This window comes from Girardinichthys multiradiatus, chromosome 5 (assembly GCF_021462225.1).
Source record: "Girardinichthys multiradiatus isolate DD_20200921_A chromosome 5, DD_fGirMul_XY1, whole genome shotgun sequence".
NCBI classification, from domain to species: domain Eukaryota; kingdom Metazoa; phylum Chordata; class Actinopteri; order Cyprinodontiformes; family Goodeidae; genus Girardinichthys; species Girardinichthys multiradiatus.
The window spans coordinates 33,680,486-33,699,329 of NC_061798.1; the positions used below are offsets into that span (position 1 = coordinate 33,680,486).

General features: G+C 39.0%; 1 protein-coding gene across 3 annotated transcripts; it reads right to left on the bottom strand.

Moving 5' to 3' along the window:
- Window positions 1-627: 627 nt before the first annotated feature.
- tdrd7a (tudor domain containing 7 a) lies at window positions 628-17,723 on the bottom strand. Of its 3 annotated transcripts, none has more exons than XM_047366006.1 (22): window positions 17,668-17,723; window positions 15,929-16,147; window positions 15,576-15,720; window positions 12,018-12,132; window positions 11,747-11,830; window positions 11,432-11,475; window positions 10,101-10,138; window positions 9,715-9,891; window positions 8,322-9,083; window positions 7,904-8,091; window positions 6,381-6,573; window positions 5,715-5,826; window positions 5,383-5,594; window positions 5,089-5,223; window positions 4,852-4,935; window positions 4,630-4,764; window positions 4,334-4,444; window positions 3,672-3,852; window positions 3,374-3,525; window positions 2,064-2,257; window positions 1,733-1,893; window positions 628-1,398 (listed from the first exon to the last, which is right to left on the bottom strand). In XM_047366006.1, the coding sequence occupies exons 2-22, from the start codon at window positions 16,130-16,132 to the stop codon at window positions 1,166-1,168; spliced, it is 3,660 nt and encodes a 1,219-aa protein (XP_047221962.1). In that variant the 5' UTR covers window positions 16,133-16,147; window positions 17,668-17,723; the 3' UTR covers window positions 628-1,165. The 3 variants fall into 3 exon arrangements, with proteins under 3 accessions (XP_047221962.1, XP_047221961.1, XP_047221963.1); XM_047366005.1 differs by having other exon boundaries at window positions 10,101-10,141; XM_047366007.1 differs by lacking the exon at window positions 17,668-17,723 and having other exon boundaries at window positions 10,101-10,141; window positions 15,576-15,715; window positions 15,929-16,057.
- Window positions 17,724-18,844: the final 1,121 nt, after the last annotated feature.

Consider the following 18,844-nt stretch of genomic DNA (forward strand, 5'->3'; position numbering starts at 1 on the left):
TGCGGTTATATGATTCCGATAATTACATTATTTACCAACAGGTGGTCGTTCAGAGCTAAAATGAGTTTGAGTGAACCGGTTCAACGGATCAGAACCAAATGAAATTAATAGGTAAAGTCTTCTGAAAATCTAAAATTAAGTTGGACTACTCTCACAAAATTACATTTTGCTACACACAAGTTTTACTGGCATGTCAACACAAAACGTCACGAAGAGAAAAGGTCAGGGATGATGAACCTTTGCAATCACCAAGAACTGTCAGCAGGATTTAAAGAGTTAATTTTACTGTTAGAACTACCATTGTTGGTACCATGAACTCATCAATATACACTTTAAACAAATGTTATTATGGCAAGGAGCTGTTTTTTAATAATGGGTCATTTTTATTTTTTATTTTAGGATGTTTGTTAAGGCTCTGGCTGTATGCAGCGATCGATTTTTAACTGAAAAGAGTAATACATTTGAAACTATTTTAGTTGTCATTCCTAAAATGCGGGATGTCAACTAGACACATGTCACGGTGCTTTTTTAAGTGAGGAGGCAAGGAAAGCAGTTCCAGGGCGAAGTTGGTGAGTATCTGTGAAGTGAAGCGATCCACTGGGCAACAGAGCTGCAGTCACTCTCTGATGCATTCCCAAAACACTTTATTGAAAATGGCTTAACGCTGTTTTTACAGAAACCGTAATTACTCCTAGGAGAAACAGAATTCCAACTCACAATTGACAAAAATCAACAAGCACCATGAGAAATAACTATGTACAAATATGCAGTATATTAAAGTAGTTTGACTAAAACCAAACATATCTTCAAAGGCACAGAGAATTGCATGCATAAGTCACGGCAAACCGAAAATATACAACATAAACCTGACATATTTGAATAGTACTGAGCATAGGGTTTGATTTAAAGGGACTGACCATAGTAAAACTTGATGGGCTGTAGAACAATATAGCTGATCAATCGTAATTATTCCTTAAATAATGAAAAAGTAAATCCTCAGCTAAACATTTTTACAAACCACAACACACTTTTAGTACATTTCTCCTTTCAAAGTTAACAAAGTCCTTCCATGCATTGTACTTTCAAACAAATTAAAACAAAATTAGTTTGTGTGTATAACTGTCCAAGAGTCTGGTTAATATAACACTGTCTGTGTGGACACCTCCTACGCAGCACAAGACTGCTCATCGCCAATGTCAGCCATCATGCTGTGAATCCAAACGTCCTTCTCTTCCGATGAAGTGTCCACAAGGTAAACCGTCAACCTGCGTTCCGACAGCTCACCTTTAACCCCAGACACCTCCTGCACACTCTCCACCTGTGCTACCAGTGCTCGTCTCTCCACGTGATTCCTGAACAACACAGAGGCCTCCTCTGACCACTGACGTTGTGTCACACCTGCATGATTATATAGATACACGGTTTCAATATCAGCAAAGGGACTGACGGCCTCTAACTCGTCATGTTGTTAAAGAACTGAGCAACTAAGTAACCTTAAAAAATAAAAATTAATTTCTGGCGTCAAGTAAAACAGGACAACTTTGTCAATGATCCAGTGACTATGCATTTATTGGTCGCAATTATTAGTGTTATAAAATTAATAAGAAATAAAATGAAGGTCAAAAGGTCTAAAATGGCTAAAACTTTTATTTTTAAAATGTAAACAAAATTATAAACATGAGAATAAGGGTAAATTAGTTACCCATTAACATAAAGAAAGAAGGTAACTCACCTGCTAGTTGTGCAGCAATAGCCTGGAAGGGCAGCTGTCCGAATTCCTCTATTAGAGGCTGGATTAGGGTGCGAGGGACCAGCTCGTGTTTACCGTAGTCCAAGGCATAGACTGAAACCAACCCGTTGGCCAGAATGCCTTTCACCTGCACACGGTACCAACTAAACAGAGATTCACATCAATAAACCCAACAGCAGAAGAGCATCTGTTATTTCAGATCTAGTTAGTTATAAACATTTCATTGACTGGTGTAATTGCCAGTCAACATCATCTGATGTTTTTAAAGAATGAAACTGCTCCTTTTCTCTAGCTGTGCTTTAGAACTACCTACTTCTTGTCGAATTTGGCAGCGTAGACATGTCCTTTCTGGATGTGTGTTGCTGTGCTTGTATTTCCGCTCTGGTTATAGAAAAGGACCATTTCTCCCATCAACACCACCAGCTTATGGAGGTCCTGCCAAGGCTGTACCACAAAGTAACCTGGGTGGCAAGCCACAGGTACAAAGACATCCATGTTCTGACCAGACTGAAAAGAAAGGTGAAAATATAGCGTGGATTTGGAATTTATAGAAAACTTTATAAATGACTGTAATCTCTGTTCTTCCATTACAACAAGGGTCCCCAACCGCTGGACCGGTACCAGGCCATGGGTAAATTAGTACTCAAATACAGTGTGAATTCATGGCAGGTGTTTCTACAGTGGACAGGCTTTAAATATTAAACCTGCAGAAACCAGAACCTGTAAGGATTAGAGGAAAGAGCCACTTGTGTCAGAAGCTAAAGTTGGGCTCACTGGGAACAGCAGGTAATCAAACCATTTGGAGCATCACGTTTAAACTCCCAAGTTTAGCTTAGTTTTTATCTGTCCAATTTAAAACATAAAAATAGTAAAAACACCACAATTCAACAATAAAATGTCAAATTAGGATCATAATAAGCTGATTCTTTTATGTTCCCACATTTTATTCTAAAATCACCCATCTATGGGGTTTATGTAGTATGTCAATGAAGAATAGATCAATGAAGAAGGAAGGAGGACATAACATTAAACAATGTGATAGGGAATACATATAGAAAATATAAATAGTGTTTGGTACTCTAACATTTTCCCTATATACTCAGACCTAGAAATTGAAAGAAAACCAGAAAAAGAGGACCAACTACCTTTAACAGTCAATAAAATATTCTTATAGTCTGAAACAGCGAATGCAAGAGTCAGAAGCTACTGACTTTGATTCAGAAGAATTATGCAGCTTCTTGGTGTGTTTGCAATCAGAGCCTTAAACTAACAAAAGTTAATGATGCTCAATGTTTAAAACTCAATACCACAACCCTTTAAAAGCAATGCTTTCGCACTGGGTTTCACTCATTATGCTTTGTATTGAAAGAGAAAGAAATAGTTTTGTTTGCACGTAGTTGGAATCCTGTAGTTGATTTTATTTATTGCTACACCTTTCAGCTGCATGGATGTAAAGCTGAATAAATGTTTTGGACTTGCGATAGACAGAGTACCTGATTTTACTTTGTAGCCATGTCAAGTTTAACCTAACGATTATTTAGACTGGGAATCAAAGCAAAAGATCCAAACATTACATTTTTGTATTCAACATCTTCACATGGCAAAAAAAACTAAGCTACGCACCTGGGGAAGATCCAGTGGAGGGGGTAATGGAAGTGGCTGCATTCCAGTTTTTATAGCTAGATCTTCTCCTTCACCACGTGGCACAGACGAGGTCTTGAGGGGATTTAGGACCTGGTTGCTCAGCGTCCACCTCTCAACAAGAGCACTGAGATCTAATAGATGGCAAAAAAAAATGTTGCATCTTATTTTAGTTTTTATTTCAAAGTGACCAATGTTCATAAATACGAAATAAGCAACATTAAAATCACAAAATGTTGCCAAGAGCTGCATCAGATCATGAAAGGAGTTTATTTTTCACCTGTAACCACAATGTTGCTGTCAGTGCAGGTGATTGGGTTGTTGTTCTGTGATAACACCTTTTGCCACAGCTCTGACTGAGCAAGCTGATGGTTGATGCTTTCGTGCAATTCCTGACTGTCACCATCGAAGAGGTACATAAAGACCACCTTGTCTCCTTTGCACTCTTCTAATTTCGAAATCTGGATTAAAAGCAAAGGAAGAAAGCATATCGCTTAAAAATCCTTAACACCAATATGCAAAGCCAGAATGCTGAAATCTGTCTTTTTTTTTTTTTATGCATTTCAGCAAAACCAAAGATACCAGAAGATGATTTGGATCTTGCCAGTACAGAGTTAGAGTCACACATAAGACTTGAACCTGCACATTCCTAAAGAATCCTTTTAATTCAAGGCACATTTCTACACAAGGTGGTGGAACATCATAAGATCATGACACTTATGCAAGTTGCTTGGCTCTTTTGCATCTGCTTACTTAACCAGAGTGGGCACAATGTTTTTTTTTCTGCATCTTGATTTTGGCACTTTAATCCACTTTACCAGGTAGTTCATTTATCTAATCGATGCCTTGATTTGGATGGCATTTATATTTCAAACACACAAAACCTGTTTTAAATCCTCAGGTCTTTGATGCCATTTCCTCCGGACACAGAATGGATTCTACCTTCATTTTGAGCTCTTCTGCTCCAAGAACAGTTTTCTTTAGGAACAAAAACGCTTCCTGGCTCCAGCCTTCTTCTGGAACGGTGAGGTCAGCCAGTCGACATTTAATACCCTACCAAATAAAACAGCTATGAACATACGCCTGCACTAACAGCAAGTGGATAGACTAGATATAAAGTTTAAATGACATTTATTAAGATTTATAATGAGTTAATATTTATACAAGTTTTCACCATATAAGGAATTCATGATGACCAAGATGGAAATGTGATCCACAAACATGCAGAAATATCTGACCTGTGGCGGAATGATGATGAAATCCTTCAAAAAATGTCGAGGAATCTTTCGAACATCGGTGAATGTAACAGTTGCTGCGACCCCCAAGTCGATGAAAATAATCTCCATCACTCGGCTGTCATGCATGTATGTAATCTGAAAAAATAAACATGAAAATGACAACGAAAACTTCCCGTTTTCATTTGTAAGCATTTTAAATGAGTTTCAGAATCCGGCTCTTACCTCCGCTCTGGCCCATTTCTCTTTGTAACGGGCTAAACATAACATGCCACTGAAGGGTCTGGAAACCAGGAACTCTGATGTGATCTTTTAAGAACATTTAGAAACAATGTAATTATTGAACAGAGTGACAGCAGTGCTGCTTTTTACTGTCCGTACTTTATTAGATCTAATCAAAATTCAATTTATTGACAATTGTTCCTGTCTCATGGAAGCTTCACAGTTAAAACAATGGTCTACCTGTGACGTGAAAAATGCTTCCATGTTCTCCAGTAACTTCCTCAGTCTGGCTATTCCTCGGGAAGGCAGCTGGCAGAAGATGCTCCCATCTGCACACACGCTCGACACAAACACATCCCGAAGAACGACATTTTCCTGTAAGAAACAAAGACTTATATTCCCTTTTTCTGTATGACGGCGAGTTCTGAGTGGTTGCTGCTTTCAAATTAAAATAAAAGCTGAATAACTGACAAAGAAATAGCTACTAAAACACACAGAAGCGTATATGAGAGAGATCCTTGTTTGTGCACATACAGGCAGATGGTTATTCATTGTATTGTCCTGCAGAGCCTTCAGGCACATGGAGTTGATGTTCACATCATCATCTTGAGAGGTATCATAAAGTACTGCTGTGGGTATTTCATTCTGCTGACATGGCTTCAATGTTTCCATGCGCAGGATCTTTCCAACTGCCAATTTATCCAAGGTGGACAGTATCTGTGGATCGGAGCTGAATGCTTCCAGCTCTAGCAGGGGGAGACAACCAGAATACAGGATATGATGTAGAAAGATTGACCAACTTTAATTACTAGTGACCTAAAGTACCTAATGTGTTGACATTTTGGATTTTTCCACCATGTATGCACCTGCAAGCCTGACATTAGTAGCTTGGAAGGGCAGAGAGAGAAAGTCCTGATGCAGCTCCAGGAGACTTTTCCCACTGGTCTCTACAGAGAAGCCGTAGTCCAAATAGAACACCTATCACACAATAAGAAAAAAACAAAAACATTTGTATTTGACCAGTAAACAGAGCAGCGAGTCATATTTGGATTGATGGCATATTTGCGCACACAATGTCAAATCCACAATCATCGCACTTTTCTAAGATTACAATGAAACAACTAGGATAAAGCGCTGGTGGGACTTTTTATAAGCTGCTGGATGAGAAAGCGAGCAGAGAGGGGTCAGCATGACTCAGATAGCTTACGGACAGAACTAGAACTGCTTTGGAGTACAAAAACAAACCTGCTGTTCCTGTACAAACAGTACCACTCACAAAATGTTCATAACCCTTTAACCTTTTCAATATTCGTCATGTTAAAAACATAAACTTCAGGGAGTATTTTTTTATGAATTTCATTTGACTGACCAAAGACAAAGTAGCGCTCATGTGTGAAGTGAACAGAGCTGCAGAGCTGATGGAGAATAGGCAGCAGAGAGTTGGGGTTTTAATGCAAGTGAAGAAACGTTGAATGTGCATGAATACTTTTTCAAGGTCACTACACAGACATCTTTACAATTAAGCACGTTACCTTGACCTTGTTGGAGTTCATGACCTCCATCACCTGCGCTCTGGCTACCTCATCTCCATCTTCTCCTCTGACTGCTACCAGTTGACCAACCACTGGGTTAGACACAGGAATGTTTGTGGAGTTTTGGCTGTAGAAGGTCTGCATGACATCCTCCATGGCTTCCTGTGCATTTGAGTAGTTGTCACCAACATACCTGAACAGAGATAAAAAGCCCCTTACATTCATAGCTGACAGGCATCTTCGTGGCTGTTATGACTCCGAGGTGGGTCAACTTTGAGCTCCCCGTTCCATATTGATTTCAGCTGAACATTGACGTTTGCAGGACACAGGCAAACCACCAACTGAAAGTATGACCCAAAAGGGTCTGCCTTTAGACGTTATATGACAAATTTTCACAAGTTGTCGCAATGAGTAGTAGTTTTATAAGAAGCACAAAGTTCTTAACTATGTTCCAGCGGTTTCTGAATGTAAAATCAATGCTAAACATTCTACACAATTCATGATTGTTAATATTGTGATTATGTGAAAGTTAATCCTGGTTTTTCTTTTCCCCTACGGAAGGGTGATGTGATAGGACAATCCGATTCGAGAAGGCAGGGTCTCAAAGTAGGTGGACGGCTGGATGTAGCACAGAGAGGTAGATCGGTTGCCATTTTGGAAGTTGTTGCTTTGTGTGATGTCTGGAAGACAATCAAATGACTTATTTTGCTCTTCAGTCAAGAGAGTGACATCATCTTTTTTCCACACTACACCTCTCTGTGTAACAAGTGGAAAACTACCAGATCAAAGATTTCACCAGTCAGTTAAAAGATTCCAGGGGTGTCAGTGGTGGAGCAGGTGGACCATATGCTGAGACTATAGTCCAAGGTGTGATTCCCAGCCCATGTACTACATGTCTTCCTCTTCTCCATCTGCCTTTCATCCTCTTCAGCTACTCATAAATAAAGACCAATAGTGCCACCAAACCTTAAAACAATAAAAACTATTCCACAACACCCTTACACTTCCCACTGGCTTGAAGTAACATTTGCAGTATTACTACACATTGCATTTACACCGCTTTTATTGTCACAAACATTACAATTTATACCAATTGCTCTCCTGTATTTATAAATTACATGACTTCATTGTTGCTTCATTAGCTTTTTTTAAATCAGCAACACAAGAGGGAACATAAAGGAGTTTGAAACCTAATTGCAGACACTCATGTAAATATTTCTATTTTATGCACTGTAATTTGTTCATGTTATAAATACAATACAGCAATATAAAAAATATCTTTAAAATATATTTGAAGAGGTAAATGCATAAACTCTAGTTGGTAGGGGTTACGTTCCTTGTCCTCTCCCCACTAAGGTAGACCTGTCCATTCAACTAAACTCTTTATTTTATATAACACAGCCATGTATGTCCTTTCCATAACTTTGACAGGACATAATGTAAACTGTACTTCTACTCTATGAGCTACGGCAACAATTGTAATTAAAGAGTCTGCAATAGCAGTAAGAAATAATGCACCATACCGAATGGTGAGAGCATTGCTGCTCTTGGCCTCGGTTACCAACACTGAAGGACACTGTTCGGGGGGACGGGTCAGAGGTGGAGGAACCACACGACCCAGTACCTCCAAACCAGAAGGAAGTGGGTTGCTTCCGGTCTCTTGGCTGTTAGTCAGGTTCGTGTCAAATTGGCACGAGTTATACAATATGGCCTAAAAAAAAGCAGCAAAAAAGAAAAACAAAAGAATGCAGTATTATGGTGACAACATAAGCAGGAAAACAAACAGGAGGTTGAAACAAGGGGTCCAGACGAGTATTTTATTGAAAGTATTTTCAGCTACAATAACTTATCAGTGAAAATGCTGTAAATTGTACTTTTGTACCACTCATTCAGACACTTTAAACTTGAATGCTGTTTTGGACTAGGCTCTTATTCTCTTACCTTCTTCTTGTTATGTGGCAAAGGGTACTCCACAGTGCATACATCACACAAAAAAGTCAAGTTATCCAGAATCTCTTCAGGGAAGGGCATCTTGTACACGTCCATAAAACATCTGGGCAGTGCATCGGCCCACAGACCTTGACTGCACTTGGAAAGGAGCTCCTTTATTTTCTGACGCACCTCATCGGACAATACAACAGGACAAGGTTTCGAGGGAGAACTAGGAGCAGAACCGGAAGGGGAAGAGAACGTGGCTTTTAAGAGAGGTAAAACATCTTGGTCGGGCTGGAGTAAAGAAGAGGCAAGGGATGTTTTGGTTGATGCAAGGGCAGCGAAGGTAGGGGCTAAGAGGGGCATGTTTCGGTTGTGAGTAACTTTGGGCAAAATGTGACTTTTACAGTCACCGTTTGCAGAGATAGTGTGATCAAAACACTGGGGAACACGGGGAGCCAGAGCCGGGTTTATGGCTGGGCTGCGTAACGTCACTGACGGCAGCACTATGCCTGAAGGAGCAGCAGCAGATGCTGAAGGGAAAATAAAGGTTGGCTTAGCCAAGGGACTTTTGGGGGAATCTCCAGATTTAGTGGAAGGAGAAGGCATTTGAGAAAGTTGATTAGATGTTGAGGGATGAGAAGAAATAAGTGTTGAATCCAAGTGCGATACTGGAGAGGAGCTGGTGGTGTTGACAGGGCTGGTAGTGGGCTTGGAAGGCAGAGGAGGGTAGATGAGTCGGTCACCACGGTTAGTGACAGTTTTCTCCACCTGAAATTAGACAAAATCCTAGACTTGAAATCAGGCCAAACCCTAAAAAACTGAATTTATTGGTGGAGAATTGACACAGTGACAACACAGAAGCTGGAAAAAAAAAATAAAAAAATACATACAAATGTTTCAGTAATGTCATGGCCTGGCTCAAAGGCCATCGCATAAGGGAGACACTCCATGTATAAAAGTGCAATCTATTCTTTTAACAATTAATCAAAACTCCTAATATGAAATGTGAATGTCAGGGAAATCGGTGGTGCATGGTGTGCTTGCGAGGAGAATGTATTTGTGGCCGTTGCAGTGTGCAAGAAATTGGCAGCATGTGGGGGAGAGTCGAGAGGTTAGGTTTTATATAACAATAATCACGCCTGCAGAGCAAAAGTTAATTCTTAACACATCCATAGGGAGATCTTTCGAGGGTCGTGTTTGGAAAAACAGCAAATGCACATCGTCCTTTTTCACAAAAAGAAATGAGTCTGTTCATCCACTTGGACAACTTTTTTCTACTTTAGCCCTTCTTGTGAGACTGACAGACCTGCTGTAATGTGTGGAGGATGCCTTATTTTTAAGACTACAAAATGGATCACTGTAGTTACGATACTGCATAAAACTAGCCAGAGGGACTCACCGAACAGATATGTGGCCACTTTTCCAGCTCGATGAGTGTCTGAGGATGGAGCTTCTGAATGAACATTTCACTGTACTTATCCGACAGTTTGGACATCCACACACCATTAGGGAATCTCTTCAGAAGCTGCTTCATTCTGCTCTGCTCTAGTTCCCCATCATACCGACCCAGATCAAGCTGTATGAAGAAAGTCTACATCAGTAATGACAGATGCATTGTGAGTTAACATTTTATGTGCTCCTGCCTAGATGGAAGCTCCCTGGTACCCTTAATCTCACAGTTTATATTATTTAACAACTGGAAAACCACACAAATTCTACAGGATGTGCATAACACTAAACAGACATATAAAATGGACAAACTGCTGAGCAGGTAAAATAGGGTACCTGGGGTTTGTTAGGTACCGAGACTTGTTTCAGGGGACCTGCTGAAAACCGGACAAAATGAAATTCAAAGGTCAGTAACGTCTGCCAATATACGTGTAGGCATGTTCAAAATATTAGCACTGTGTTTTTGGAAAGTGAGTCAAACTCAGAATTTGTATAAAAGCTTATATTTCCATACATGCCAATGCATTGGAAACTTCAAAATAACTGAAAAATGTATAAAATTGGTCATTACTCTATGGAAGGTGAGAGGAAAATAAATGATAGGGTTATTAGGGTAGTGTCTGCCTTTTATTAAACAAACTCAAACATTTACTGTATAAACAAAAAAGATGCTTTCCTGCAAGTTACTGGATATGTGGTTACATAACTGCTTTAAACCATTTCTGTCTTAATCAAAGTATGCTGCTGTTCTGAACAACGCTTGGAATGACCCATCCTAATCCGACTGTCAGAGAGGAACGGACACTAGCCACCATGGACAACATTTGCTGCCTCTGTGCTTAAACAAGTCTCATGTGTTTGACACCTATATTTTCTTTTCACAAAATGAATGACCTCCCTGCATAAACTTTACGCTGCTATTAATTAGATCATGCTTCTTTCAATTAAAGATTCAATTACACAGAATCAGCAGCATGTATCCAATGACTGTTGAGCCTATAGATTTTCTACAACCTTACTACACCTGACTAAAATTAATTAACAGCAACTGATCTGGGTAGTGATATTGGACTACCATTATTTTATATACAACTGTATATCACAACATGCTTTAAATACTGCTAACAATTACCAGCAGTTTTTTGTTTGGAAATGCTTTTAAATTTGATTTATACAATAAAAGCAGACAAAAACCTTCAAAAGAACTAAACCAACAGGTTCTGTAGTATTTTAGTCTAGAGAAATACTGAAATTTGCTAACAAACGTTAAGCTTAAGACGATTAAGTGGCAGTGGTATTAAAATTAAATTATTATGGTCTATGTGAGGTAAATATAGACTCTGTTAAGATCTGTGAAGGTCAGCAGTGCACAGCTTAAAAAACATTTAGAGAAAGCAGAAAGATGACTGAGTTCAACCACAAGCAAAGGAGAACTGAGAAGGGGAATTTGTTGTTATTCACATTCAGACGCATATGTGGTGTTCCTGGGGAGAGCTCAATCTTTCTTCAAACATCCAGTTATCAAACAAGCAAAATATCGCCACCTATTGGACAATAATAGACAACTGGAGAGCTATATGAAAAAAGTAGCTGATCCAAAAGTAGTCAGAATGTGAACTGGGAAAGCACCTGGAAGCATTATCACATGTGGAAATAAGAAATCCTACCTCTGGGATTCTTGTTTATAGGGTTTACAGAAGATTGTTCTCTCCTGTTGAAACAGTCAATTAAGCAGAACAAGCTTTTACCTAAACAGCCAGATATATATATATTCATTTTGTTATCTTACAGTTTGAAGAACAGTGACTCCGAAATGACAGAAATGTACTGTACTTGAATTGTTTTAGCCTTTAGCATAAATTCAGACTGCATACACGTGTTTAAGGTATTGACCACTCATATACTTAGATACACAACTGCCTAAAAACAATTGAAAAACAAGTTAAGATGAGTTGCACTGATCCATTTTTCAACATGTTCACCTAGGTACGACATTCTCCTTTGCAGCTGGAGGCAGAGATGGTAGAAGGGCAGGGGGGTTCGATCTCAACCTTTGGTCCAGCTGTCTGGTGTGTCAGAACACAAGCAAAGAATGTTTTCCAAGAAATTACTGACAATAAAATATATCTATCGGTCAAAACGATGATCCATCTGAGAAAATATTCTTTTTTATTTGCAGAACCAATCTGCAAAAGGCTCTCAATAATTGTTCTTGACAAACTGTGCATGCTTATTTATCCAAATAGTGGCTACCTATAATCTCCTGAGGCACTGCAGCCTCTGTATCCACCATGGGGCCCAAAACGGTTTGCTGTCCAGTTAGAATATTTTCCAGCAGACGGCTGGCGGAGAGACAACCTTGGGTTCACTAAAACAATGAAGGGAAAAAGTTACTGAAAAAAAAAAAAAAAAAAAAGAGTCAGTGATTAAAACTATAAAATTCTCCCCCGACCGGACCAAACCAAATGAGTTTGTATGTATTGTAGTCAGACTCAAACCTGTATGTTGGGATTTTCTTCTGCCACATTCCTTTTTTACTCACTGTAGACTATAAAATTTAAATTCTTGTTAAAACGTTTATTTAGAAGAGTTTTACACTGCACAACTTCTATATAAAGCCAATAAATATCCATTACCTACTAATATCCAAAAGCTCTCTACACTGATAGAAGGGGGTTATAATTTGAAGGGCTGCGGTAACTCCAACATCCAAGCAGTGAGAAACATTAGCAAAGGTTTGTGTGTGTCTGTGGGTGTGTGGTGGTAAACTTTGGAACCGAATGGGATCGCAGCTCAAGCAATGTCCAAATAGTCATAAATTTAAATCAAGAAAAAAAGAAATGGTTTGATCACAATAACTGGTTGTTGGCAGGTGGTCTGATTTGGTCTGTAATGTATATTTGTATATTGAGGTTATAATAAATATGCATTGCGTATGTTCATTCTTTTCTTTATGTAGATGGTTATTCATGTAATATGTTGATATGACAGTGAAGAATTAGTTACTAAGCTGTAAATGGCAGCAATTAATTTATTAAGGAATGGAAACAGGTGGGTGGAAGTAAATAAGTTTCTCTTCATCCCACTTCTTTCCAAGTTATTATTCTTATTCTTTAGAATATTACATTTATTTTCTTTTTCTTTTTGTATTGCATCTGTTTTCTTACTGGCTTGGAATAAACCTTTAAATAAAATGAATATTTATAATATTTATACAATTTAAAGACCTTTTAGAAGCAAAATAGTAAAATCGTAGCTTGAAGAGAAATGAAACAAATTGTGGAATTTCGGTTATATCTAAAAAAAATTTGAATATCGTAAAAAAGTTATTTTTTGTCACTCCTTTCAGAAAATGAAACTCATGTTATATAGAGTAGTCTAGAACATATATATCCTATATACACTGCTCGAAAAAATAAAGGGAACACTCAAATAACATCCTAGATCTGAAAGAAAGAAATATTCTCATTGAATACTTTGTTCTGTACAAAGTTGAATGTGCTGACAACAAAATCACACAAAAACCATCAATGGAAATTAAATTTATTAACCAATAGAGGCCTGGATTTGGAGTCACACACAAAATTAAAGTGGAAAAACACACTACAGGCTGATCCAACTTTGATGTAATGTCCTTAAAACAAGTCAAAATGAGGCTCAGTATTGTGTGTGGCCTCCATGTGCCTCTATGACCTCCCTACAACGCCTGGACATGCTCCTGATGAGACGGTGGATGGTCTCCTGAGGGATCTCCTCCCAGACCTGGACTAAAGCATCCGCCAACTTCTGGACAGTCTGTGGTGCAACGTAACCTTGGTGGATGGAGCAAGACATGATGTCCCAGATGTGCTCAATCAGATTCAGGTCTGGGGAACGGGCGGGCCAGTCCATAGCTTCAATGTCTTCATCTTGCAGGAACTGCTGACACACTCCAGCCACATCAGGTCTAGCATTGTCCTGCATTAGGAGGAACCCAGGGCCAACCGCACCAGCATATGGTCTCACAAGGGGTCTGAGGATCTCATCTTGGTACCTAATGGCAGTCAGGCTACCTCTGGCGAGCACATGGAGGGCCGTGCAGCCCTCCAAAGAAATGCCACCCCACACCATTACTGACCCACTGCCAAACCAGTCATGCTGAAGGATGTTGCAGGCAGCAGATTGCTCTCCATGGTGTCTCCAGACTCTGTCACGTCTGTCACATGTGCTCAGTGTGAACCTGCTTTCATCTGTGAAGAGCTCAGGGCGCCAGTGGCGTTTTTGCCAATCCTGATGTTCTCTGGCAAATGCCAAGCGTCCTGCACGGTGTTGGGCTGTGAGCACAGCCTCCATTTGTGGACGTCGGGCCCTCATACCATCCTCATGGAGTCGGTTTCTAACCGTTTGTGCAGACACATGCACATTTGTGGCCTGCTGGAGGTCATTTTGCAGGGCTCTGGCAGTGCTCCTCCTGTTCCTCCTTGCACAAAGGTGGAGGTAGCGGTCCTGCCGCTGGGTTGTTGCTCTCCTACGGCCTCCACGTCTCCTGGTGTACTGGCCTGTCTCCTGGTAGCGCCTCCAGGCTCTGGACACTACGCTGACAGACACAGCAGACCTTCTTGCCACAGCTCGCATTGATGTGCCATCCTGGATGAGGTGCACTACCTGAGCCACTTGTGTGGGTTGTAGAGTCCGTCTCATGCTACCACGAGTGTGAAAGCACCACCAACATTCAAAAGTGACCAAAACATCAGCCAGAAAGCATCGGTACTGAGAAGTGGTGTGTGGTCCCCACCTGCAGAACCACTCCTTTATTGAGTGTGTCTTGCTAAACGCCAAAGATTTCCCCCTGTTGTCTATTTCATTTACACAACATCATGTGAAATTTATTGTCATTCAGTGTTGCTTCCTAAGTGGACAGTTTGATTTCACAGAAGTTTGATTTACTTGGAGTTATATTGTGTTGTTTAAGTGTTCCCTTTATTTTTTTTGAGCGGTGTATATATAAATTCCTATTTCCCCACTTCAAGGATGAGTGCCTTCAGCAACCTCCACCCGTATCAAGAAGGATTTGCTGAAAGACTTCATCTGATTAAGGGGTCAGTTCCTTCTGTCTTTGGAAATGACAGACACAGCAAAGCAGAAAGCTGCAAATAATGCTGAAATGACAACAAACTTTATTTTAGACATGAATTTATTGAGTGTTGATATGATGTCCTGGCCATTGTTTTGATAGCAGTGGCATCGTTCCTTCTGCTTATGTTAGTGCTGTGTGCTGATTTTAGCTCCTTGAGGACAGAACCGTACTGCGCGTTTTAAATAGTGTTATTACATAAACAGTTTGCATTGTTTTGCCGTTTTTGTGGCGCAATATTATCGCTGCTATCAAACTAGAAAATTTATCAAATGGGGTGGAATGGACCCTCCAGGTCAAAGAGTGTGAGAGTTGCTCTCAGACACACCTCAGAACAGGGGTAAAAGACGGGCCTGTGGAGCTTTAATAACAAGAAATTCAGACCAAAGCATTGAAGTTCCACTTTATATAGACTACATTTTTTTTAAGGGTGAAAAGGATTTAAAAGCATATGTCCCCTTGAAATTGTTTTTAAATTATCACATTTATTTTGGCCCATGAAAAAACTTCTGCAGATTTTGTGAGTTTAATAGCTTATTAGGGTGTGACACCACAAGTTTAACTGCTTTGTTATTCTAATATTCTGAGACAATGAATTTTGGGTTTTTATTACCTGTAACCCATAATCATTACAATTACACGAAAGACAGACTTGTCTTTTACAATTTGAAGTTCATATCTAAACAAATGTCGCATACCATTAAGCATGTAGGGGTTGAAGGGTTTGTATCTCATCTTGCAGTTGACAACCTGGGAGTGCCCGGATTTCTTTGAGCTCCTCTGTCTGGCGACCAGCTCAGCAATGTGAGCCGTTTCTTCACACACAGCAGCAAAGCATCTAAGCTACAAAACAGATGCACTGAACGTTTTACCCAATAGTTGCCAAATTATTTTGCAAAATGTTTTGAACATATTTAGGTTTTGCATGTATCAGGCTGTAAAAATTCTAACCAAGATGGCTACAAAGATTTCTAATAATCGCAAAGATTCAAACTTCATGGCAAGCAGCTTAGAAGCCAAGAACAGTCTTAAAAGCAAAATGAGCTCTCACCTCTCCCATGCGGTTCTCCAGCTTCACCACAGAGGGAATGCTTTGTAAGTAGTCCTCCAGCTTTGAGAAGCCCAGCTTTCTCAGCGGGATGAACTCTCCACACAGTGAGCGATACTCTGACTGGAGTTTATTGACAGGCACACCAGTCTTGCTAGACTGGAGGACAGCCCTCAACATTTTCTTTAGGAATTCGCTGTCTGACATTTTACTTGAGAAAGCCTGGAAGTAACAAAAAAAAAAAAGAAAGGGCTCATATATAGTTAAAAAAAAACAACTGCAAACCCTGTGATTTTTGATTCCATTTGGGACATATGCATGTCATTCAATTTAGTACATGCACAGAAGCCTTCCTTTCAGGCCCAGTTAGAAGACGTGCAAGCAGCAGCATTATTTCCAACCAGAAAGTGATGTATTTACATATCTGATGATCTGTTACTGATTTCAGGTAATTCTGGAGTTTTAACAAAACTGAATAAAATTTAAAAAAAATGGTGACCCTGAAACCACAAACTGAACTGCAGATTTTGAAAACACCTCCCGAATTGATCAAAAGTTAGGAGTTTCCAAACTTGTATTTGACTGGTGAGATATATTTATAATCTTGATGAGAGGGCAACAAAAAATAGGAAAAGCAAGCAATGAGTTTCAACTTATCTGCTTAACATCTGATGTTATTGACACAATGTTACAGACACTTAATTTCAAGAGTCTGCAGCCCTAATGGTTGTCAGCACCTGAATTTTAAAGAATTGTTATTAGCCATGGGTAAAAATGCTCGATGTTTGTGTCACTATGTGCACAGCACAGAGAAAGAACAGTGACATCAGGGGATGATAACTAACTTAATGATAATTTCATGTCTTAAAGTATTCCAGTTAATCATCCAAAAAGAAAAGAGATCCAATTAAACTGGGATCTTACCAGTTCAATCAGCCAGTGACTAAAGAAGGCCAAGTTTCACTTTCATTGTTCTGACTGGTGATCAGCAGGTAAAATCATTTTCATGAAATGCATTAAGACGTAAAACTCGAACTTTTTTCAGTCTAACATATCAACAAACAAAAAGTATATTTTTTTAATGATGCATTTTTTTTTTGTTTATTAAAAATCTGATAAACGTTAGGGACATACGTTTTAATGGTCTTCTAATAAACTACTACCTGTGTAAAAGGTGCAGATGTTGTCCTATGTCAGTAATTTCTGTTACAATTAAACGTTAAACATTTTTACCTTTAAATTATCAGTTTTAATGCAATGCTTTTTCAACACTGCTAAGTTCTGGGAAGAGTCTCACAGCGAAAAATTTTGATTAAAATGCCTTCGATTAGCATAACCCTGTAAATCCCCTACCTGATAGAAACCAAATACAGGTTTAAAGTTAAGGTCAAGTTTTCTCAAACTATCTTTTTGTTAATTTGTTTAAAAACTTTATTGTTTCCTTATTATTGAATGACTTATATTAAGTTAGCGTTACCATAGATCCAAAACCGGACTAAACCTGGTTTCCTCAGGGAAAACAGCTTGCCACGTGAATAGTGTCGTAGTCCGGGAATGTTAGCTAGCAGCATTAGCTCGTCAAAGGCTAATTCTCCTGTTTTCATTTCAAGCCTCGGATACTTCCAACCTTACCATTTCGAACAACGGCTGACTTTTTTAATAATCGTACCCGACTGTTTTACAACACACAACTTAAAACGTTACAGTAAAGTGAACATTTTCTGTTTTAAAGTGAAAAGTACCTGTTTTAGTTTAAGTCAGCGAACCGAACGGTTGTCTTCTTCATGGAATGAAAAGTTTACGCCCCAAAGTTCAAAGACGCAGCACCTGATAGGTCAGTTTTTTTAATCAACCGTAAGTGTGTTATTTTAAAATTAATTTCAATTCAGGTTTATATTATAAGGCGTTTACTATAACTTTGTCTGTCTTGTTAAAAACACACCATTACCACCACTACTTTATAAAATGTACACTACAGGCCAAAAGAACGCCTTTCTCACTAAATGGGTCTCTTTATTTTAATGACAATTTAAATTGTAGATTCTCACCCGAAACAACAAACCTGTGAATAAACACACATGGTATTATGTGGTAAACAAAAAAGTGTAAAATAACTCTAAACATTTTTATGTTTTAGATTTTTGCAAAGTAGCCACCCTTTGCTTTGATTACTGCTTGGCTCTCTTAGTATTCTCTTCAAGAGCTTTATGAGGTGGTCACCTAAAATGGTTTTCCAAAGAGTCTTGAAATAACTTCCCAGACGGTCAATTGAGAGACAGTCAAAGGTTAATATTTCAGTCACTACAGCAAAGAAGGCTACTTTAAGGATTCTAAAATATAACATATTTGAAGTTATTTTACAATTTTCGGTTTGCTACATAATTGCATATTTGTTCATTCTTTGATACCTTCATTGAGATCTACGTACTATGTAAACAGTCATAAACATAAAGAAAACCATTAAACGAGAAAGGCGTTCTGAAAATTGACCGGTAGTGTAGATCAAAAATGTGCTACTTTAGGTGCTGTCGGAAATGTCTTCTTTTATGTCAAAAGAATGGAAAACAGAGGAAAAAAATACAATCAAACTATTTCACATGTTGTTACATTACAAACACAAACTTAAGTGCATGTGTTGGGATTCCATGTGTCTCTACCAGCTTTTTTCCACTTTTTCATAAAGGACATATTCGTGGCATTTCTCCCAAATGAGATTTGGATCTCTGCAGCTCCTCCAAAGTTACCATTGTACTCCTGGCTGTGTCTCTGATTAATCCCCTCCTAAGTACATTTGACTTTTTATGTTTTTTTTTTTTTTCTTTATTTAACCTGACCGGAAAGTTTAAGAATAATTTCTTATTTGCAACTGCGGCCTGGTAGAAGGCAGGGCCTTTTGACGGAAAGGAGGCTTAGGGGCAA

Excerpts from the sequence above, each read along its gene's own strand:
- tdrd7a (XM_047366005.1), bottom strand. The coding sequence starts at position 16,132 with ATGTCAGACAGCGAATTCCTAAAGAAAATGTTGAGGGCTGTCCTCCAG. Across the intron at positions 5,595-5,714 it reads TACTAATGTCAGGCTTGCAG|AGCTGGAAGCATTCAGCTCC; the intron begins GTGCATACATGG and ends TCCCCCTGCTAG. Across the intron at positions 4,765-4,851 it reads AGAAATGGGCCAGAGCGGAG|ATTACATACATGCATGACAG; the intron begins GTAAGAGCCGGA and ends TTATTTTTTCAG.